Here is a 21,351-nt window from a genome sequence, read left to right on the forward strand (position 1 = left end):
AGGTGACTTGAGGCAGCACCTCAATGTCTGTCGAGGGAGCTCGGACTCAGCCGAAACAACGTCGTTCCGCCCTGTACAACCCTCGTTGACCAAGCTTCAAATGAAAGAGGGCAAGGCACCTTACTCGTTCAAACCGGGCTCCCTGCAACACATACATACGTGGCCACCATGCTCTATGACTTCAGAAACGAGGTCCGCAACCTCGTAGTCGTTTAAACCATGACCCAAGAGGTCCGAGGAATTATGGAACTTACAGCTTTCCTGTTTATGGTGGACATCCTCACTGAGGAATTCCCGGGCGACTTCCGTATGCTAGATCTCCCGCTCTACAAAGGAAAAACATACCCCCTGCACCACATCCAACAATACCGTATATGGATGGGTGCGAAGAGGCATTCGTTGGCAATCTTGTGCCAGTCATCCAAGCCTCACGCTAGGCGGATCCGCCTTCGAATGGTTCGAAAACCTGAGGCTTGGGTCAATTAACTTATTTGAGGAGCTACAACGATCCTTCATCACTCGCTTCGGCGGCTCCCACAAAAAAATTCTTGGGAAAGCTCACTTGCAATCTCTCAAGTAAAGAAAAGTAAAATCTCTCCGCGGATAATTGGTTAGATTCACAGAAGAGTCTAACAAGATAGATCAGTTTGAGGACGCCATTACAGCTATTCTTGAGGGGCTTCAAATGGGGAACTTCCTCAGCTCCCTCGTCAAGAGAGAGCCGCGAACAATGGCCAAATTCTTGACTCGTGCAGAAAAATATATGTCCCTCGAGGACTTCATTCAAAGTCAAAAATCCCACGACGACCGCAACTTGCGAAGAAAAAGAGAAAAGTCTGATGACGTCTCTCGCGCACCTACTGGACAAAGGCCTCAGCAACCAGACAAGTTTCGTAATTATGCAAGCTACATGCCGCTAAATATGCGGCCTGGAACGATCCTCGCCTTGAGGCACGAAAAGTACCACAATCCCGCTCCATTGAAAGCCGGCACACATCGAGATATGACAAAGTACTCTGCATTCCACAAAGATCACGCTCACTCAACATCCGACTGCAGACAATTGAAAAAGCAAATTGAAGACCTCATCCAAGCAAGAGAACTGAAAGAGTTTGTCTTCGAGATGATCGGCAACACCAATGCCTCAGCAGGCCAACAGGGCACTACGGCTTGCCATGAAAACAACGGCAATCAAGCGTCCCTCAATGTCGTCACCTAAATATCTAGGGTTTTATTTGTGTTCTCGCTTTCAACAAATCAATGACTTGAGACAAAATAATTATGATCCCCTCATGAAAATAAGGTTGAGATTCGCAAGGATAAATAAAATCAATTTCTCGTTTTACAGATAAAAGGTTGACACGATCTCGTTGGACAGCTTATACACTTTTCGCTACTCTATCCCGCGATGACCTAAGATGCTCTACGAGGCGCACTAAAGATGCCTCCCCTAAGCGCACCTAAGACGCCCCACAAGGCATATCAAAGACGCCTCACCTAGGTGCACCTAAGACGCCCCACGAAGCCTATCAATGAAGCTTCACTTAAGCGCACCTAAAACGCCCCATGATAAAGGAGCTTGAACCTTCCGTCCATTAACGAATGTGATACAAGCTTACTAATACTTGAACCTTCCTTTCAGTTGTTCCAGTACTATTCACCATAAAGGAAAAGTTAAAACTATTATCCAAAAAAAAAAAAAATAGGTGAACAATATCGGAAGGGTACTGAAATTTTCGCTCACGAATAACAGAAACAAAATTTAGTTCCGTGAAAAGTGCTACAACAGAAGAAATTATGACTTGTGTCATTCAATGGCTCAGGTTTAAGTCTCCTAGTTGACACTTAACAAGACAGAAGTGTTGCCTGATGCCAAGATGCATGCGCTGCGAAGTTACGTTCTACCGATGGTTTATTGATTTCGTGTTAATGGATTTTTATTGATTTTGTTTATGTTAGAAAGAATGTTATGTGACATTAGCAAAAAAATAAAATAAACTTTAGATTAACCGCTTTTCAAAACATAAAAATGAAAAAAAAAAAAAAAAAAAAAAAAAAAGCAAAACTTTATATAACCGCGGGACGAAGCGAGAGACGTTGAGTGAGTGAGTGGCTGGCGATGCTGCGTTCAAATACAAAACCTGCCGTGACGAGCTCTTCCTTCATACGCAAGGCATCGCTTACCCTAAGCCCCCCTCGTAATTACGCTTCTGCCACTGACACGCAATCCCACATTCTTCCTCGCCTCGTTCAACTCTTGACCTCCTCTCAGTCTCTGCGGCTGACCCGAAAAGCCCACGCTCAGGCTCTCGTCCTCGGACTCCACCAAAACTCCTTTCTCGCCACCAAGATTATCTCCTCCTACGCCGCCGCCAACAAGCTCGCCGATTCCCGGCGCGTGTTCTACACCGCGAGCCTCAAGACCGTGTTTCTGTGGAACACTCTGATATCCGCCTGCGCAAAGAGCTCTGACTATGACTCCGTGTTCGAGCTCTTCAGAGAAATGTGCCGCGGAGACGAATCTCCGGACTGTTACACGGCCGCGATTCTGGTGAAAGCCTCCGGCGACGTAGCGGCCGCCGGAGAGACGGTTCACGGACGGAGCTTGAAGTCGGGGTTTCTTGTCGATGTTGTTGTCTCAAACTCGCTGGTGTTCATGTACTCCAAGCGGGGAGATCTCGTGGGTGCGCGTAAGGTGTTCGAGGAAATGCCGCAGAGAAGCTCGGCGACTTGGAATAACCTCATCGCGGGGCTTGCTCGCCAAGGCGACAGAGAGGAAGAGATTTGGGAGCTCGTGAGGCGTATGAGGGTCGACGGCGTGGATCTCGACGGGTTCACGATCTCGATTCTGCTGCCTCTTTGCTCCGGCGATCACCACGGGAGAGAGATCCACTGCCACGCGGTGCGGAGTAGATCCGACGTGGGCTCTCCCGGGTACGATGCTAGACTAGGGTGTTGCCTCATCGACATGTACTCGAAGAGCAAGAGGCTCGCCGAGGCCAGGCGCGTTTTCGACCGTACGATGAACCGAAACGTGTTCGTGTGGACCGCGATTGTCAACGGCCACGCCGAGAACGGCGATCCCAACCAAGCCTTAAGCCTCTTCCGCCAAATGGAGAACCCGAACCGAGTCTCGCTCCTTGCGGCCTTAAAATCCTGCGATTCTCGGGGAGGGCTGATCGGGTGCAAGCAGGTCCACGGTTACGCGGTACGCAACCGCCTTGACGACGACACGTCGCTCTTCAACGCGCTGATCGACGCCTACGCGAAGTGCGGGGCCCTCGACCTCGCCAGGCGGGTCTTCGACGAGGGCGACTTCCGGCGGGACGTGATCTCGTTCAGCGCGATGATTGGAGGGTACGGATCGCACGGCGGCGGCGCCGAGGCCGTGTCACTCTACCGCGAGATGGTCCGCGGGGGATCGAGGCCCGACGCGATCACCCTCGTCGGGGTCCTCTCGGCGTGCTCTCGCTCGGGGCTCCTCGACGAGGGCCTCGAGATCTACGCCTCCGCGGTGGATCGGCACTCGATCGAACCGACGGCCGAGATCTGCGGGTGCGTCGTGGACTTGCTGGGCCGGGCCGGGAGGCTCGACCGGGCCCTCGAGTTCATCGGGTCCATGCAGGTAAAGGTGGGCATATTATCCGGTTAAAATTAACCTATTATTTTATGGTTAAAGTTAAACAACTATTTTTTATGCTTCTTAAGTCAACTAGTATGGTTAACCAAAAAAATCAATTATTTAAAAAAAAAAAAAAAAAAAAATCAGGGTTTAACCGGTCGACTGTTTTCCGATATTTAGATGCGAGTCAGGCCCGGCCCGAGCGCGTGGGGCTCGCTGCTCAATGCGGCAACGATGCACGGCGACGAGAGGGTGCGACAGGTGGCGTACGAGGCTCTGGCCGCGGTGGAGCCCGGGAGCGCGGCGAACCAGGTGTCGCTGTCGAATTCGTACGCCACGTCGGAGAGGTGGGTCCACGTGGCGGGTGTGAGAGAGGCGATGAGAGAGAAAGGGATGAGGAAAGAGCCGGGGTGTAGTTGGATAAGCGTGAATAGTGTGACGCATTGTTTCTACGTCGCTGATGAAGCTCATCCTTGTTCTGCCAAGCTCTACCAACTTCTTCACAACCTAGTGCTTGTAATGAGAGAACAAGAAAGTTTCTGCTTTTTTTGAAGCTCCAATGTAGCATCAGGTTTCTTTTTTCTTCTTTAATTATTATTTTTCGAAAAACCAAAACTAGGGAGTTAAAACACTTTTGTGTGCAACAACCCAAAAAACCTGAAAACTATAAGCTAGACCGCGCCATCAACCTTTTTTAAAACGGCCTTCTGGTCTTAAACGGTTTTTTCTTAATCGTCCAGCCCATTTTTATTAAGCCAGTCTCACGATCGGATTAGAACGATTCTAATATTTTATTTATTTTTCATTTTAGTTCATTTAAACTTAACAGTTTGAGTTAACATATTAAGTTTGATTTGAACATGCTAGCTGTTTGACGTTTATCTTAAGACTTCGGAAAACTAAATTTATTAGCTATTTGTTTTTTTAATTAAAAGAAATTAAATCATAACAAATCTGCTCATATCAATATAAAATGGCTCGATTTGGTTTGAATTGTTTTCTTATTTAGTCAGTACGTACTCAAATTTTCTTAAAACTTTTTAAATCGGTCTGATCTTATTTGAAGATCGATTTAGTACAATACTTGCAGGCCCCAATATAAAGTTGATCTGGATTAAAAAATCAGGCATATTTATCAGCTTATCTCTCTCCCAGCGGATTTAGTGGCTGCAATTTTGTTATGACTTGTTACCACTAAACATAATAGAGCTCATCCTTGTATACCTATTTGCTGTTAATAAATAAGTGGCGTATAACTTGGTAAAAAAAAGAAAAAAAAGAAAAAAAAAAAAGCTAGCGCGCAGAGACATGAAATTTTAGAATAATGTTTTGTTCTGATAGGAGTTCTAGATAATGACGAGTCCCAAGTACTTTGATACGTTGGAAATGACTTGTCTCCATGGTGGGAAGAGAAAGGTCGTGAAATAATTTTGCAGAACATACGAGTTGTGGTGTGACATTGAAGGCTTTGGAATAAAGTTGATGAAAGTAAAATTCTTCTTGTTGCTAGCCACACATTGGGGATTGTTTTTCATCTTTCTCTCCAAGTATTGTTCTCTAGGACAACATAGTGTCATTCAAGTGTCATTCACAATCCTGTAAGAGAATTTTTATTCTTTCATTCAGGTTCCAATAATTAACCAATAATCCTAATTATCTTGGACTTGTCATCGTTTAAGGCTAGATAGCTGTTATTTAATTTGACTAATGAAATATTTATTAACCAATATTTATAACAATAATAATCCTAATTATATTTATAAAAAAAATTATAAGTGAGTAAAATTATATCTTATGAAATTAATTTGACTAATAGATGTACGTTGTATTTAATCAATTGTTGTTGATACGAATCCCGACCAACACTCATGCATTCATTGAGACTGCCTCTTCATCATTGAAATTTTGCCCTCCGGCCTTTGTCACTTGTAAGACTAACAATGGTAAAACTACGGCAGTGCTCAAATTTTTCCATAAGCGGCCACTCCGATGCTTGAGTCAGTATAAATTGGTCGGTGTCCAAAAGAAGGCAAACCTCTTAGGTCGAGTAAAAGATATACGTAGAGAGAGAGAAAGATAATGAGTTAAAAGATCAAATGTTTAGCTCATGAGAAAGATATGGGACAAACTACAAGACCAAGATGATTGTAGAGGCCACGTAGTTGGGATAAATCTACGCGCTGCCCTAAGAAGAGGTGCCACGAGACTTTGGAGGCCCCGAGGGTCAGAGGGGGACACGTAGACTAGGCTACACAAGAACGCCCAAGACATCGAGCAGTCACAGTCACATATGATTAGAACTTTTAACCATAGACGGGCGAAACTAGTTGTATGGTGCAATCCATTATGAACTGGGACCACACAGACTATGGCCTAGGCAACTTTAGCCGCACGAGCTTCAATTTCTTTGATTCGACGAGCTCTTACATTTTTCATGACGATGTTCGGCTTAATCTTGTTACGAAATTTCTTGTTACAAAATATGCGCCAATACGATTAAATAATGATGAGAAAATTTTAGTTTTAAAATCAAGAAATAAATGAAAAATAAATCGCAGAGTATGTATCGGACCCACGAAGGATCCTTTGATCTCTGGGTCGATCACAATCTACTTCACTAAGTCTTATGCTCGACATTTAACTCTTTCATTTTTTTTTCTCTATAGGGCTCTCGTTTTAAATTTTTTTATCTTGAATTGTTAGTGTTAGAAGTGTTATTGGTTTCAATTGCTGCACTAAAAACCAAAAATTTATAAATGCCATGATTATTTTATGCTAATCGTACCGTACAGAGCATAAGATTGTGGTTAAAAAGTAAAGACTCAACTCAAATATATCTCAACTCAAAGACAGGAAAAATAGTTGTAAAGAGAGCGAACACAAATACGAAAACCGCGTATCCCATCACATTTTCCCACCATCCAAACATATAGCAAAATCCCCGCAAATACCGAACCACACACTCTCCTTTCGCCCAATCCAAAGCCTATAAATACCACCTTCTTCTCTTTCCCAACCATGCGATCCTCACCATTACTTCACTTGTTCAAAAACCCCACTGTACTCTTCCTCCTCCCAAACCGCAAACGACCTCATATTCCAATGGCGACTTTCTCTTCCCTTTCTTCTTATTCTCCTCGGCTCAGGGGCGTCGTGTTCGACATGGACGGAACTCTCACCGTCCCAGCAATCGATTTCCCGGCGATGTACAGAGCTGTGCTCGGAGAAGAGACGTATCTGAGGATTAAGGCCGAGAATCCCTCGGGAATCGACATATTGCACCAGATCGAGAGCTGGAGTGCTGATAAACAGAGGGAGGCGTACGAGATTATTGCTGAATTCGAGCGCCAGGGACTCGATCGGCTTCAGATCATGCCAGGTCTGTAATGATGTAGTCAATTATGGTTCTTCTTTCTGTTTGATAAATAATGTGGTTATTGTCAAGTGTTTAGGAATTGCGGTTCTTCTTTAAATAATGTGGTTGATTGTGAAGTGATTGCAAACTGAGTTCCTCGTTTCTGTTTGTTTGCTGAAAACTAGTTGTAGGATACTTTATGTATAGATGATTTAGCAGTTAAATTTAGTGGCGGATAAATTGTAAGATAAATATAGGTGTTTCACATTTTTTTTTCTTTTTTAGGCAAAGTAATGTAGAAATCCTGAAGTGATTGCAGATTATGGTCCTGATTTCTGAGAAATTCGAAGGCATGCCTTATTTTGTCTCGCTTTTGAAATTAGCAGGTCTTTCACCAAAATGTTGCGTCAGATTATTTCAGGTCTGTAGTAATGCAGTGATTGTGAAGTTATTGGGAATTGTGGTACTGGTTTGTGTTCGTTTTGCAAGGAAATGATTCGCGAGCTTTCCATTGTGAAGTTATTCCGAATTCTCGTTTCTGGTTTTTGGTTTCTGGTACTGGTTTCAATAGAAAGCGCGATACTTAATGTAGAGACGATGGAGTATTTAAATTTAGTGGCTGAGAAATTGTAGGATAAAAAAAAGTGCTTCACATTTTCTATTTTTAGGTAAATAATGTAGAAATTGCAAAGTAATTGCAGATTGGGGGTTTCTGAGACAATCGAAAGCATGTTCCTTATTTTGTCTCGCTTTGAACTAAGAAGGTTTTTTTTAATGGTATTTTTTTATTGCATCGCATTGTTGCTTGAGAAATAGAAATAAATCAGCTTTACCAAAAGAATAAAAATAACTAATCAATCGTTCTTTTATAGCCGATAAACATATAAGTTCCGCCTTCTGTTTATTTGATGAGAAAACAGAAGATTTTCATGACTATATATGTACTTTTTTGGGTATCCTGTAATGGTGCAGGTGCAGCAGAACTGTGCAGTTTTCTCGATTCTAAAAGCATAAGGTAAATAAAACATGAAACTCGGTCATGTTACTTAGTTGTTTCTTTCAGTAATTCCTTTCTTTATTGATTTAGACATGGTTATGAACTTATGAGCTGTTAAGCATAAGCCCTATTTTCCAAAGATATTCAAAACACAAATCTATGAAGTTATTTCTTGAGTAATTCTTGGTGTGTTGGCATGGTCTTAATCAATTTCTGAGGAGTGAATTATGAAAACAAAGGTTGCGTCTTTGTCTCGTAAAAGTCTAAAACTATTCTTCGGCTTGCACTTTTCAGGAGAGGATTAATCACACGCAATGTAAAGCCTGCAGTGGATTTGTTTCAGGAGCGCTTTGGGGTAAGGACTTTGGAGTGGGAAACAAATTAAGAGATGTTAAAGTTCTTCTGTTCTAAATAGTTGTTAAGTGTCTAATTACTAGTGGTTGACTTAGGACATTCATCTTTTTTTTTTTTTTTTGGGAGAAAGACATTCATCTTATTTATGCATGTTATTTGGTTCAGATAGCATTTCATCCGGCTCTGAGCAGGGAATTCCGTCCTTATAAACCAGACCCTGCTCCGCTGCTTCATATATGCTCGGCTTGGGATGTTCCGCCTAATGAAGTGATAATGATCGGCGATAGTCTTAAAGATGATGTACGTAATTTTACAGATTATGTTTTTTGCTATCATAGCCTTTTTACCACTTTACCTTCGAAAAGGACTTCTACAAATCAAATAAGAAGTTTTCTTTAAATGGGAATCATAGTAAAGAAAACGGAAAAAAAAAAAACATCGAGATCTTCCCACTTTGCTCATGTGTTTTAAATATCTGAAACTCAAACCCGACTCAAAAACTTTCCTACACCAAATCAGAGGGTGGCTGATTTATTTCAACAGTGTGTACGATAAAGTCGTTTGATTCAATGTTGGAATATTTTGCAGGTAAGTTGTGGGAAGAAAGCAGGGGCGTTTACGTGCCTTCTTGACGAAGATGGGAGGTACGACTCTCCGAGATACGCTGACGTGGATCACAAACCGGATTTCAAAATCTCTTCCCTCACCGAAGTCAACGCTTTGTTGGAAACGTGTTTTCATCTCTATCCGTAAGTGAGTGAGACACGGAGAGATAGAGTGCCTTTGGAGGAATTGAAAAATAAAGATCACCCTGATTAGGTAGAAAGAAAGAACAATGGTGGATGATGGTAAGTGTAAGACTTGTAATTTGGGGTAATAAGAGGTCAATACTCTTGCGTACTTGTTGTATATATGGGTTTCATATTTCTTCGTCCAAAATGGTTCACAATGTTCAACAACAGTCCTATTGGATCGTTGGTGTTCCATATATAGTTGCTGATTTGACTTCTTTGTTGGGTTTCAGAAGTAAAAAAAAATAAAAGAAATTTTAATCGTGCCCACCGAAATGATTCAGCGTCATTCCATTACCATTTTGGATTGTTGTTGTTCAATATACTGATGAAAAAACATTTATCAGCAAAAAGGAATATTTACGCCCACCGTGGGGCTCGAACCCACGACCACAAGGTTAAGAGCCTTGCGCTCTACCAACTGAGCTAGACGGGCTAGTTGATGGATACAGTATATTCAGTAATCATAAAATAAAACTATAGACTCTAGACCAATTTATCCGGGTCCTTTTCCCTCCAAAACGGAAAACAGAGAGAATCTGACTCTCAGAACTCAAGATTCAAGAATGTGTTTCAACCGCTCACACGCAACACAGCTATATAAAAACCGAACCCTTTCCACCACATTCCCTCAGTCGATGAATATTTACATTTCTCATTAAGTAACAAAAACAAATACAGAGAGAGAATCATCATCATCATCATCAGCGTCTCTGTATTGCTATTGCTAAGAAGAATATGGGAGAAGCAGAGGCAGTACTGCATCAAGAACAGGAGACCATCCCTCTCCAAGCTCCGCCTTCGGAGGAGACGGACCCGCCGGACTTTTCCGTCCTCCGCCTCCACTCGACTCCTTCTCCGTCGTCGTTCCACCGGCGCCGCCACTCTCCCTGCTCCTCCTGCGGCTGCTGCGGCCACTCTCACACCCGCAAGCGCCGCCTCCCACTCCCTCTCCCCCACCACCCCGCGAAGAAGCTCTTTCTTGACACTCCTCCGCCGCCGCCGGAGAACTGTGCCGGAACCTTCCTCCCCCTCCGCCGCACCGTCTCCGACGCCGTCTCTCCGGCTAACCCCAGCCCCGGCTCCGCCTCCAACTCTTCTCTCCCTCCGCTTCCTCCGTCCTCGCTCCGCCGCTGCACCTCCGATCCCATTCCCATCCCGGCCGTTCCTCCGCCGTACTCCAACGCCGTGTCCAGCTCCTCTGCGCAAAAGCCCGGCGAATCTTACATCTCCAAGGTCTCTCTCTCTGTTTCCAAGCGAGAATTAGGGATTTTTATTTCGAGAATCTTAATTTCTCTTCTGTTTCTGAGAATTAGGGTTTTTTTTTCTTCTTTCAATTTTGTGTTGCAGCGGAACAAGATGCTGAGTTCTTGGAGAGAGTTCAACCAGTGGATGGAGAAGGAATTCACGGCCGCCGAAGAAGAAGAAGAAACTCCGAAGCCGATTCCGACGGTTGTTCCGACGGAAGAAGAAGAAGAAGATAATAACGAGGACGAAGAAGTACGTGGCGTTCTCGGATTGGGTGGCGGCGAATCTCGGGAAGAGTTCGAGGAGTCTCTGAGCGTGGAAAAGGACGGAGAAAGACTCAACATTCACTTCAAGTGTCACTGCGGGAATGGCTATCAGTTCCTTCTCGCCGACGGGAATTGCTATTACAAACTCATCTAATCACATTCACCACCACTTTTCCTCTTTCACGTTTCTTTTTTTTTTTTCCTTTCTTTCTTTGTTTGGGTTCTATTACGATTTTTGTTGTATGTCAAAGATTCAAGTTCAATGACTGTTGTTCAGTGAAAGGCTTTTACGTGTGTACTTGATTCCCATGGAAAGTTGTTATTGATCAAGGTTTGTCTAGATCGATATTAATCGTTTTGCTTACATGATGAGATATGTCTCTCTATTTTTTTTTTAATGAAATTTGTTCTGTTTGTACTTCTCTTTCCGTTGTACTTTTCCCCCTTTTTTTTTTTTTTTGCGCTTTCCGTTTAGGTTTTTCTGGTATGTAAAAGATCGAAACTTTTTCCTTTCTTTCCGTTTTTGGTTAAGGTTGTTCTGGTAATGTAAAAGATCGACACTTTCCCTTTCTTTCCGTTTTTGGCTTAGGTTTTTCTGGTATGTAAAAGATCGAAACTTTGAAGTGTTGTTCAGTGAGAGAGAGAGATTACGTGCTTTTGTTTTTCTAGATGATTAGATTTAACTATTTTCTCGAATAAAATTTAATTCTTTTAGTTGTTGTCAGACTCAGATCACTTTTGTTTGTGGGCCTATTAAAAAAATAGTCAAATTAAACCTTTGATATCGCTAAATAAACAACGTTCGGTAAATCTTAAATAAATAATAATTTTCAGACATAAATCTTAAGTAAATAGTCATTTTTATATGTCATGTTTGAACGTGGCTATTTAGCAAAAAGTTACTAAACGTTGACTATTTAGCAATGTCAAACGTTTTAATTAACTATTTTCTTAATTTTCCGTTTGTATATTCACTGTCGTATTTTTTTTTCTTGTGACATGAGAATAAAGAGTTTTGAGGGTTTATTAATGTCTATGAAGCAAGTTAGATCGATGACCAAAACAAAGTAAGCTTTGGATTCTTAGCACGTTAAAGATTATGAATAACACAACGATAGAAAAAAAAAATACGAAAAAATAATTGTCCTCTTGAGTCTTCTAATTTACGGAAAATCGAATGAAAAAAATACGAAAAAGTTATGACACATAGAACAAGATTTGTCGACAAAAAAAAAATTATTTTTCACAGAAAATGGACATATCAATTAAAAACTGCAAAATAAAAATTGTTGCATAATAAGCTAATTAAACTATAATTTTAATTAAATAAAGTCCAAACACTATAAATAAATGTATAAAACATGTAAATATTAACTTTAAATATTACAAATCAGCTACCAAATATAAATGTTCCAAACATAAAGCAGAATTAGAAAATCATGTATTGTGTAAGGAAATCAATTTGTTTGGGTTAAAATGTCTACTCTCTATAATCTTTTGATGAGTGCCTAGTTGACGAGCTACAATTTTCATGTACAAACGTAAGAAACAAGTCAAATTATAAAATGTTTAAAATAAGGTGATGCATCAATAAAAATTTGAACGAAGGCCCGGATATGGATAAACGCAATTGATGTTCTTGAACTTTACATTATTGGCATCATATAACTGTCTCATGTATGATTGATAATAGCTTTTCCAGTCTACTTACTTTTCTTTTTTTATTCAACGCAATATTAATAATCTAATCTCATCTCATCCCTCACTTCAAATGGGCACTTGTCACATTTTTTTATTCTTTCTAGGATCATTTTTTATTTAGGTGAAACTTCGTCCGCACAATTCATCAACCTATAATCAATCCACAATAATTATATTTGAAACAATTTGGATTTATTGCAGAGTGTATAACACTTGCAAACATATTCGCCGCTCATATTTGGCTACTTATAAACACTGAAATTAGGAGTAACAAAAAATTTCAGCAGAATTTTCCTTATTTTATTGCAAAATCAAACCTACAAGAAGATTCAATCAACTTCAATTCAATTCTACCAAATTAATATTCTTCCTAATCATCGATCCACTATAGGTAACAAGTATACAATAAAGAAATAATAGAACTATATGGAATTACTCATAAACATATTAAAATAGTTGAGAATCTATTTTGAAGATTGCATTAAAATTCTAAACTCGCCAAAAATGGACTGTAAGGGGCCAAGTGCGATGCCTGAGGGGCGTCTTCGATGGGGCTACTAAGGGGCCTCTCTGGGTGCAACGATCGAGGGGTCTCGCCAAGGGCGATGGCAGAGGCGTCTCATTGAGGGGATCCCGAAGTACGTTGGTTGAGGGGCCTCACCGAGTGGCTTTCTGAGTGTTACGATCGAGGGCCTTGGTGAAGAGCTCGCTGAGTTTGCTTGAAGGTTAGGCTTCGTTCCCACCCAAATGTACTTGTGGGTTATTTTTTATGGGTAATTATTTTTTATCGAGAAAAAATGACATCACGAGGATGATTATATTTTTATAATAGCACGGTATAAAATATTATTATTATTTATTATTACATACGAGAAATAGATTTTAACAACATAAATTTATACTTTATTCATACTTTTGAAGATGTGTGTAATAGTAGAGATTTTATATAAACAATTTATTTTCCTCTCCCTCTCTCTAAAAAAAACCTACTTTAAGTTTCATTTATTTTTTAGCCGCCACTAGATCTTTGTTTTATGAGAGTTTCTTTTCATTTTTTATACATGAATTTCATAGTTGAATAATGGTTTCTTTTCTATGGGCGCTGATCTTAATGGGGATAAATCGGAGAGTTGGCCTCTACAAATAACATATTTCGTTGATAGTTGGTATTTGTTGAAAACATAAGTGGAGAAAAACAATGTCCATGCATAGGTCCATCATCCTTGGAAATTGCAACACTCTATTTCCCATGTATTTTTTGTATAATTCCTAGATTAACTCTTCCTTATTTCCATGTAATGTAATCATGTTTAATTATCTTCAATATATGTATAAATAGAGGCTTCACCTCTCATAACAAGATAATGAAATAAAAAGATTCATTCTTCATATTTCTACATGGTATCAGAGCTCAGAAATTCAATCACCATGAACACCTTCGAAAACTCATCCGCGTTCAACACCACTTCACAAACTATGCCCACTCAGTCAAACCCCGATTCATTCTCCCAACATATCACAAGTCACAAACTCAATGGCCACAACTTTCTGCAGTGGTCTCAATCTGTGCTTATGTTCATCTCGGGACGAAGTAAGGATGACTATCTCACCGGCGTTGTTAAAGCTCTGAAGTGTGATGATCCAACGTTCAAGAGTTGGAAGGCTGAAAATAATATGGTGATGTCCTGGCTTATAAACTCCATCTACCCCGAAATCGGGAAAACCTTCCTTCTCTACTCCACAACGGCGGAAATCTGGCAAGCAGCTAGAGAAATCTTCTCCAACTCCGAAGACGTGTCTGAGATGTTTGAAACTGAGAACACTTTTCATGACCTACGTCAAGGAGAGATGTCTATTACTCAGTTCTTCAGCTCGTTCACACATCTATGACAGAAGATCGATCCCTACGAAAATCACCAGTGGACCTGCCCTGAGGACTCGAAGCTCTACCGCAGGATCGTGGAGACCAATCGTATGTTTAAATTGTTATCCGAACTCAACAAAGACCTCGACGAGGTCAGAGGTCGGATAATCAATACAAAACCACTACCATCTCTCCGGGAAGCCTTCTCCGCGGTAAGACTAGAGGAAAGTAGGAGAAAACTCATGCTCGGAGGAAATCTACCTTATACGACTCATCCGAGGACTCGTCTGCTCTCACCTCGCATGGAGATGAAGTCGTCGGAGCTCAGGTCTCAACAGAGAGACCTCGCAAAGCTCGTCCCTACTGCGACCATTGCAGACGACCTGGTCATCTTCGAGAAACATGTTGGAAGTTGCATGGGAAACCAAGTTCGAATTCGACTCAAAATACTAAAGATCCGAACTCAACCGGAAACTTGGTATCCACCTCGTCCGCTGCCTCAACTTTGACCTCGGACCCCTCTCCATTCAGCAACGACCAGCTCGCCATGCTCCAGAGACTTATTCAACAAGTCCAACTCAATGGTGAAAGCTCAGGCATGCGCCCTCTAGATAACTCCCCTAGAGCCCTTCATGTAAGTGCGGAGAATCCTTCAGCGTGGATTGTCGACTCTGGTGCCTCAGATCACATGATTGGTAATCGAAATCTATTCACGAATTACTTTATGTGTGATAGAAGCATATTAGTCACCATTGCAAACGCAGCCAAAACTCAAGTTATCGGTATTGGCACCGTGGTCTTGTCGAAGTCCATGAAGCTAGAGTATGTGCTCTTTGTCCCTCAGCTACAGTGCAAACTCTTATCTGTACACAAGATCAATAGAGATTCCAAGTGCTGAACTGTTTTTTTTATGAAAGTTCATGTGTGTTTCAGGAACAGGTCACGGGGAGACAGATTGGTAATACCGAGCTGAGTACCGGACTCTATGTCATCAAGCCAAACCAACCCGTCATTTCCTTCAGTGTCAAATAGTCCAATCTTCGCCCCAGTACAAAGAGATCATGCTCTATCACCTTAGACTAGGACATCCAAATTTCATGTATCTCAAAAGACTGTTCCCATCCTTGTTTATCAATAAAAATATCAATTCCATTCAGTGTGATATGTGTGAGTTTGCTAAACATACCCGCAGTTCATATCGTTCAACCTCGTACAAACCATCTCGCCCCTTTTCCACAATTCACAGTGATATATGGGGTCCCTCAAAAATTCCCAATGATGGTTTCTCCTATTTGTTGACGACCACACTAGACTCAATTGGATATACATGATGAAACAAAAATCAGAAACAACTGAACTATTCAAAATTTTCCACAAAATGGTCAAAACACAGTTCGATACCTCTATCCGAATCGTCCATACTAACAACACTCGAGATTACTACAACTCAGAGCTCGGCAGCTTCTTTAAAAACCATGGAATAATTCACTCCAGCTCATGCGTTTACACCCCGCGATAAAATGGGATAGCCGAGCGGAAAAATCGACATATTCTCGAGGTCGCCCGAGCAATCATGTTCTCCTCCGATGTCCCATCCCACTTCTGAGGAAAAGCAGTCCTCACAGTCACCTACCTCATAAACAGAATGCCATCTCGCATCATTGGTTACAAAATCCCAACTCAAGTTCTTCTCGAGACATACCCTCATTCTCATCTCATTTCCACATTACCTGCAAAGGTATTCGGTTGCTCAGTCTTCACCCATTCATATAACCAAGGTAAACTAGAACCAAAGTCCCTTAAGTGTATCTTCCTTGGTCACGAAAGTTCATAGTCTCTATGGATGTCTCATTTCATGAGCTGAGTCCTTACTTCACCAATTCAGCTTGTCAAGGGGAGAATGCTGATAATGACTTCCCAAATTGGCTCCTCATAAATCCAGAATTCAACTCACCTCAAATTCCTCCCAGCTCGACACTTCTCCCAAACACAATCACCTCGCTACTCATCCCAAATTCGACATCGTCTCCGAGTTCGACCTTGACTTCGAGCTCGCCACTCATCCCAAGTTTGACCTCGTTTCCGAGTTCGAGCTCGCCACTCATCCCAAGAAGTTCGACCTCGACAAGTTCACTCTCTATACCCAGCTCGTCACAAACTCCCATCACTAGTTTGCCAAATACTGAACCGTCAGACTCCGGCCCATTGCGCCCTTACGAACTGACCTAGAGTCCGGTACAAGCTCGCGAACATGAAGTCCCTCCAGACCTGAATCTCGACACCAATAAGCAAGGTAACACCTCATCTCCTGACTTACCCATTGCCTTGAGAAAAGGATCTCGTTCTTATCGACCATACATGATTGAAGATTTTATGTCGCAAAGTCGGATGAGGAAAAGGTGCCGCAGTCAATCGAGGAAGCTCTCCAGATCCCATCATGGCGAGATGCTAGTCATGCCGAGTTTCAAGCCCTCGAACAAAATGAAACATGGGACATCACCAAACTACCACCAGGCAAGCAAACTGTGGGATATAGATGGCTCTTCACCATCAAACACAATCCAGACGACATAGTGGAGAAGTTTAAAGCTCGTCTTGTCGCAAAAGGATACACTCGGGCATATGGCATCGATTATCAAGAGACGTTCGCTCCAGTCGCGAAGTTCAACACCATCAGAATCCTCCTTTCACTTGCAGCCAACTTAGATTGGCCCCTCATTCAACTCGATGTGAAGAATGCCTTCCTGGATGGCGAACTGGAAGAGGAAGTCTACATGCAACTCCCACCAGGATTCGACAATGATCAAGGTGCCAACAAAGTCCGCAAACTAAAAAAATCACTATACAGACTAAAGCAGTCTCCTCGGGCATGGTTCGGAAAATTCACCAATGTGCTAAGGCGATGCGATTACAAGCAGAGTTAAGCAGACCCGACGCTCTTCTCAAAGATCTCCACATAAGGCAGGCACACGATCCTTAGTGTGTATGTGGATGACATAGTCATCACTGGAGACAATCTAGAAAAAATCAAGAGACTGAAGCACACTTTGTCATCCGAGTTCGAAGTCAAGGACCTCGGCAGTCTGCGATACTTCCTAGGCATGAAGGTCGCTCGATCTGAAAAAGGCATCTCTGTATCTCAGCGCAAGTACAGTTCGAATATCCTCAAAGAAACTGGCATGCTCGACTGCAAACTAGGTGACACTCCGATGGATGCCAATGTGAAACTTCTAGCTCACACCACCGAGGTCGTCACCGACAAAGAAAGATTCCAACAACTCGTAGGAAAACTTATCTATCTCACTCACACGAGACCGGATATTGGATTCGCAGTATGTATGATTAGTAGATTCATGAGTAATTCTTCGAAAACTCACATGGACATAGTTATGAGGATTCTCTACTACCTCAAAACTGCCCCAGGAATTGGTCTCTCCTTCAAGAAAAGACGAAGTCGTGGTATCGAAGTTTTCACTGATGCGGACTAGGCATGATATATCTCAGATCGAAGATCGACATCAGGCATGTGCACCTATGTCCGGGGAAACCTTGTCACATGGCGAAGCAAGAAACAGTCTGTCATCTTGAGAAGTAGTGCTGAAGCCGAGCTCAGGTCTTTAGCCAACAGAGTATGTGAATGCATTTGGCTGAAGAGAGTTCTCGACGACCTCAAAATCAATGTCGAGGGTCCCGTCAAGCTCCTATGTGATAATCAAGCCGCACTCAGTATAGCTAAAGATCCAGTTCACCACGACAGGACCAAGCATATTGAGATCGACCGATACTTCATCAGCGAAAAGATTGAAGGAAAAATCATCGACATGGAATACATTCCGACAGATCACCAGATCGCTGACATTCTCACCAAAGCCCTTCCTCGAGCGACATTCTCCGAGCTATGTAACAAGCTTGACCTTCACAACATATACAGTCAAGCTTGAGAGGGAGTGTTAAAAACATAAATGGAAAAAAAAAATGTCCATGCATAGGTCCATCATCCTTGGAAATTGTAACACTCTATTTTCATGTATTTTTTGTATAGTTCCTAGATTAACTCTTCCTTGTTTCCATGTAAAGTAATCATGTTTACTTATCTTCATTATATATATAAATAAAGGCTTCACCTCTCGAGATAATGAAATAAAAAGATTCATTCTTCATATTTATACAGTATTAGCTTAAAATATTGATAACCTATCATTCTTATCTAATTATATTTTAGTGATCTATTTTTTTGTCTTCTTTATAAAAAAAATGACATTTCCATTTGATTCATTTATAACTTGTCTTTCTAATTTTATTGATAAGAAAAATTTACAGCTAAATAAAATAAAGAATTCAATCTCGAGTACGTCGATCAATTCAAACAAATGACGTTCGAAATTTTCGACAAAAACAGAAACGAAAACAAAAACAAAAAACACAATTGACGTTCGAAAACTGCGGACACGTCAACACCTGACTGGTCCCCACTTACTTTCCCCCTAGTACCCTAACAGATCTTCAAATAATATCTCTCTTTCGAGAAAAAAAAACTAATATCTCTCTTCTTCTTTTTACTATCTCTTTCTACAAAAAAAAACTATGAACTTCCTCGAGAGAAACAGAGTGGTCTCTGATGGCTTCACTCGAACTCTCTCTCACAAACCCTGCAATACACTCTTGTAGATTTCTCTCGCACCACTCTTTCTATATTAAACCTTCCTTTTTTTTTGTTTTTTTTCATTCTTGACCCATCACCCCAAGAAAAACAAAGCATCAATATTTGCTTCTTGTCGTCGCTCTCAAACCAATCACCGGTCGGTCCCTTAAAACAAACGAAGCTCAGAGACACAAACAAACGATGAATTTCCAATCCATTTCTCCCCGAAATCCGTCGCCATGGAGGTCAGTGCTCATCTCGACAACACCAACTCCGAAGACCTTGTTTCTGATAGGTCAAAGGTCAATGTCGAGAACGGCGACTTGTTTCAAACCCCGAAAACCAAATACGCCGTCGAGAATGGACAGCGCGAAAGCCCCGAGTTTGACTCGGGTGTCGCGGGGTAAGAAAGACGAGGGTTTTGAGCCTAAAATCGAAATGGGGTTCGCGGGCAGTGAAGAGAATGATATGTTGGCTTTTTGTGGGTTCGGGTATTGGGTCCAGGGTTTTAGGTGCTTTCCTTGGCTTGCTCTGAATTTTCACATGACTCGTTGTCTCGGACTGAGTCCGTCCACTCTGCAACTCGTTCAAACCTTTGCAAACCTTCCCATGGTGGTCAAGCCTGTTTTTGGCCTTTTCTCCGATGCTTTTCCCATCGGCGATGCTCGTAGAGTTCCTTATATCTCCATCGGAGGTAATTTATTGGCCAATGCTCTCTTATTTTCTACGATATATGTTTATTTTGTGGGTTATGCTTTGGTTTGAAGTTGCTTCTCCATTTACTATTATAGGGCACTTGGGAAAGTGAAAGTTTAATGCTTTTCAATGCATTCAAATAATCAGAGTGAGTGTGTTGGTGTTTTGGTGACCTAACATGGGCTTTCTCTGGCAAATTTGATATTATAGGGACACAGTTTTCTGAATTTTGCTTAGAGGTTTGTCACTTTTCGTCTGGCTGGTTTGTTTTCGACTTGTAACCAGTTTTTTCGACACAGCGACTTGGGTTTTATATCTATCTGTCGAAATTTTGTATGTTATTATTGGTGGCGTGAGATTTGAGGCCTTGTGTCTTTTGTATTTTATTGCTTTAAAATCATGGAGTAAAGTGTGTTGAAACTTTGTATGAATTCTGCAGTGACATTGCAGATCCTATCGTGGGTCCCGCTGGCTCTCGTCCCTTGTGCAGGCCGATCCGTCAAGGCAATCACGGCCCTTGTTATCCTGAGCAACCTCGGAGCATCCATTGCTGAGGTGGCAAAGGACGGCCTCGTGGCCGAGCGGGGAAAGACACACGGCCTCCAATCTCACGCCACGATGGCCATCGCCGCCGGTGCGATCCTCGGAAACTTGCTCGCCGGATTCCACCTGTCAAAATCCCCTCCCCGAGCCATGTTTCTCGTGTTCGTGCTCGTCCTCTCTCTCCAGCTCGCCCTCGCCTCGAGAACGAAGGAGAGCCCTTTAAGCCCGTCGAAGAGTCATTTCGGAGATCGGATCTCCGACCTCAGAGCGGCGATCAAAAGCGAGGCGGTCCATCGTCCCTTGATGTGGATCACGGCCTCGATCGCGGTCGTCCCGAGCCTCTCTGGCTCGATCTTCTGCTACCAAACCCAGTGCCTAAACCTCGACCCTTCGATTGTTGGCCTGTCCCGCGTGATCGGCCAGCTGGCAGTCCTCTCCGCAGCCGTTGTCTACAATCGGTTTTGGCGGGAAATCCCATTGAGAAGGCTCACCTTCGCGGCTCAGATCCTCTCTGCGGCCTCAATTCTCCTCGACCTGGTCTTGGTCAGACAGGTCAACCTTGGGCTCGGGATCTCGAACGAGGCCTTCGCGCTTTGCTTCTCAGGTTTAGCCGATACGGTGTTGCAGCTCAAGATCTTGCCTTTCTCGGTCATGCTCTCGGGCCTCTGCCCCGTGGGATGCGAAGGGACGTTAATGTCTTTCTTGGCCTCGGCTCTGTGCTTGTCGTCGATGATGAGCGGTTTTTTGGGCGTCGGGCTCGGGAATTTGCTCGGTTTGAATTGCGGGGATTACTCAAATTTGGCAGTCGCAATTTCAGTTCAGTTCGTGGCGGCTCTGTTGCCATTGCTATTCGTTCAGAATCTTCCGGATTCTCGAGCGGTTTGGTCGGCGAGGAAGAGAGGGTCGTCGAGCAAAAGGAGTTGGAGGAAGAGGAGGAGGGTAGGGAGAGTGGTGGTTGCCGACTCCGGTTTTTTCTACCGGCGAGAAAGAATCTGAAATGTCTTTGGTGATGAAATGAAATTGAAATATATTTTTGCAGGTCTAAGTACATTAGTGAGTCATATTTTATTCTTTCTTGTGTTAGAAATGGATGTTTTGACACTCTAAAGTATGTACAGAGTTCTTACGCTTTTGTAAATATCATCAGTTTTATTCGAACCTGTTCCAAGTTTTCATATTTTGCTGTTTTGTTTGTGTGATTCACTTTTGAGCTGTTGAGAAAACATTGGTTTATGATATTGTGTTGATGGAACATAATAAAACATTCGAGTG

The 21,351-nt window shown here is 42.3% G+C and overlaps 4 protein-coding genes and 1 non-coding gene across 7 annotated transcripts; 4 read left to right on the plus strand and 1 right to left on the minus strand.

The window, feature by feature from the left end:
- The first annotated feature begins 2,082 nt into the window (after window positions 1–2,082).
- On the plus strand, window positions 2,083–5,029 carry LOC149393667 (pentatricopeptide repeat-containing protein At3g12770-like). 3 transcript variants are annotated; one of them, XM_089617359.1, is made up of 3 exons: window positions 2,083–3,631; window positions 3,803–4,193; window positions 4,964–5,029. In XM_089617359.1, exons 1-2 carry the CDS (start codon window positions 2,120–2,122, stop codon window positions 4,172–4,174), a joined length of 1,884 nt encoding a protein of 627 aa, XP_089473485.1. In that variant the 5' UTR covers window positions 2,083–2,119; the 3' UTR covers window positions 4,175–4,193; window positions 4,964–5,029. The 3 variants fall into 3 exon arrangements, with proteins under 3 accessions (XP_089473485.1, XP_089473484.1, XP_089473486.1); XM_089617358.1 differs by lacking the exon at window positions 4,964–5,029 and having other exon boundaries at window positions 3,803–4,377; XM_089617360.1 differs by lacking the exon at window positions 4,964–5,029 and having other exon boundaries at window positions 2,083–3,625; window positions 3,803–4,377.
- Window positions 5,030–6,468: 1,439 nt separating this feature from the next.
- LOC149393668 (Haloacid dehalogenase-like hydrolase (HAD) superfamily protein) lies at window positions 6,469–9,337 on the plus strand. Its single transcript, XM_089617741.1, has 5 exons — window positions 6,469–7,001; window positions 7,950–7,992; window positions 8,269–8,329; window positions 8,494–8,628; window positions 8,917–9,337. Exons 1-5 carry the CDS (start codon window positions 6,641–6,643, stop codon window positions 9,079–9,081), a joined length of 765 nt encoding a protein of 254 aa, XP_089473867.1. The 5' UTR covers window positions 6,469–6,640; the 3' UTR covers window positions 9,082–9,337.
- A 145-nt stretch (window positions 9,338–9,482) lies between these two features.
- Window positions 9,483–9,555, minus strand: TRNAK-CUU (transfer RNA lysine (anticodon CUU)). Its single transcript has one exon. It is a non-coding gene; the product is annotated as a tRNA-Lys (tRNA).
- Window positions 9,556–9,602: 47 nt separating this feature from the next.
- Window positions 9,603–11,001, plus strand: LOC149393670 (uncharacterized). The gene is made up of 2 exons (XM_089617620.1): window positions 9,603–10,355; window positions 10,470–11,001. Exons 1-2 carry the CDS (start codon window positions 9,858–9,860, stop codon window positions 10,785–10,787), a joined length of 816 nt encoding a protein of 271 aa, XP_089473746.1. The 5' UTR covers window positions 9,603–9,857; the 3' UTR covers window positions 10,788–11,001.
- An 8,370-nt stretch (window positions 11,002–19,371) lies between these two features.
- On the plus strand, window positions 19,372–21,351 carry LOC149393671 (Major facilitator superfamily protein). Its single transcript, XM_089617572.1, has 2 exons — window positions 19,372–19,534; window positions 19,976–21,351. Exons 1-2 carry the CDS (start codon window positions 19,384–19,386, stop codon window positions 21,073–21,075), a joined length of 1,251 nt encoding a protein of 416 aa, XP_089473698.1. The 5' UTR covers window positions 19,372–19,383; the 3' UTR covers window positions 21,076–21,351.

This window comes from Urtica dioica, chromosome 6 (genome assembly GCF_054948205.1).
Source record: "Urtica dioica subsp. dioica isolate 48M chromosome 6, U.dioica_male_clone48M_v1_H2, whole genome shotgun sequence".
In the NCBI taxonomy this organism is placed as follows: Eukaryota; Viridiplantae; Streptophyta; class Magnoliopsida; order Rosales; family Urticaceae; genus Urtica; species Urtica dioica.

Excerpts from the sequence above, each read along its gene's own strand:
- LOC149393667 (XM_089617359.1), top strand. The coding sequence starts at position 2,120 with ATGCTGCGTTCAAATACAAAACCTGCCGTGACGAGCTCTTCCTTCATA. Across the intron at positions 3,632-3,802 it reads TCGGGTCCATGCAGGTAAAG|ATGCGAGTCAGGCCCGGCCC; the intron begins GTGGGCATATTA and ends TCCGATATTTAG.
- LOC149393668 (XM_089617741.1), top strand. The coding sequence starts at position 6,641 with ATGCGATCCTCACCATTACTTCACTTGTTCAAAAACCCCACTGTACTC. Across the intron at positions 8,330-8,493 it reads TGTTTCAGGAGCGCTTTGGG|ATAGCATTTCATCCGGCTCT; the intron begins GTAAGGACTTTG and ends TATTTGGTTCAG. Across the intron at positions 8,629-8,916 it reads GCGATAGTCTTAAAGATGAT|GTAAGTTGTGGGAAGAAAGC; the intron begins GTACGTAATTTT and ends AATATTTTGCAG.
- LOC149393670 (XM_089617620.1), top strand. The coding sequence starts at position 9,858 with ATGGGAGAAGCAGAGGCAGTACTGCATCAAGAACAGGAGACCATCCCT. Across the intron at positions 10,356-10,469 it reads GCGAATCTTACATCTCCAAG|CGGAACAAGATGCTGAGTTC; the intron begins GTCTCTCTCTCT and ends TTTGTGTTGCAG.
- LOC149393671 (XM_089617572.1), top strand. The coding sequence starts at position 19,384 with ATGACTCGTTGTCTCGGACTGAGTCCGTCCACTCTGCAACTCGTTCAA. Across the intron at positions 19,535-19,975 it reads TCCTTATATCTCCATCGGAG|TGACATTGCAGATCCTATCG; the intron begins GTAATTTATTGG and ends TGAATTCTGCAG.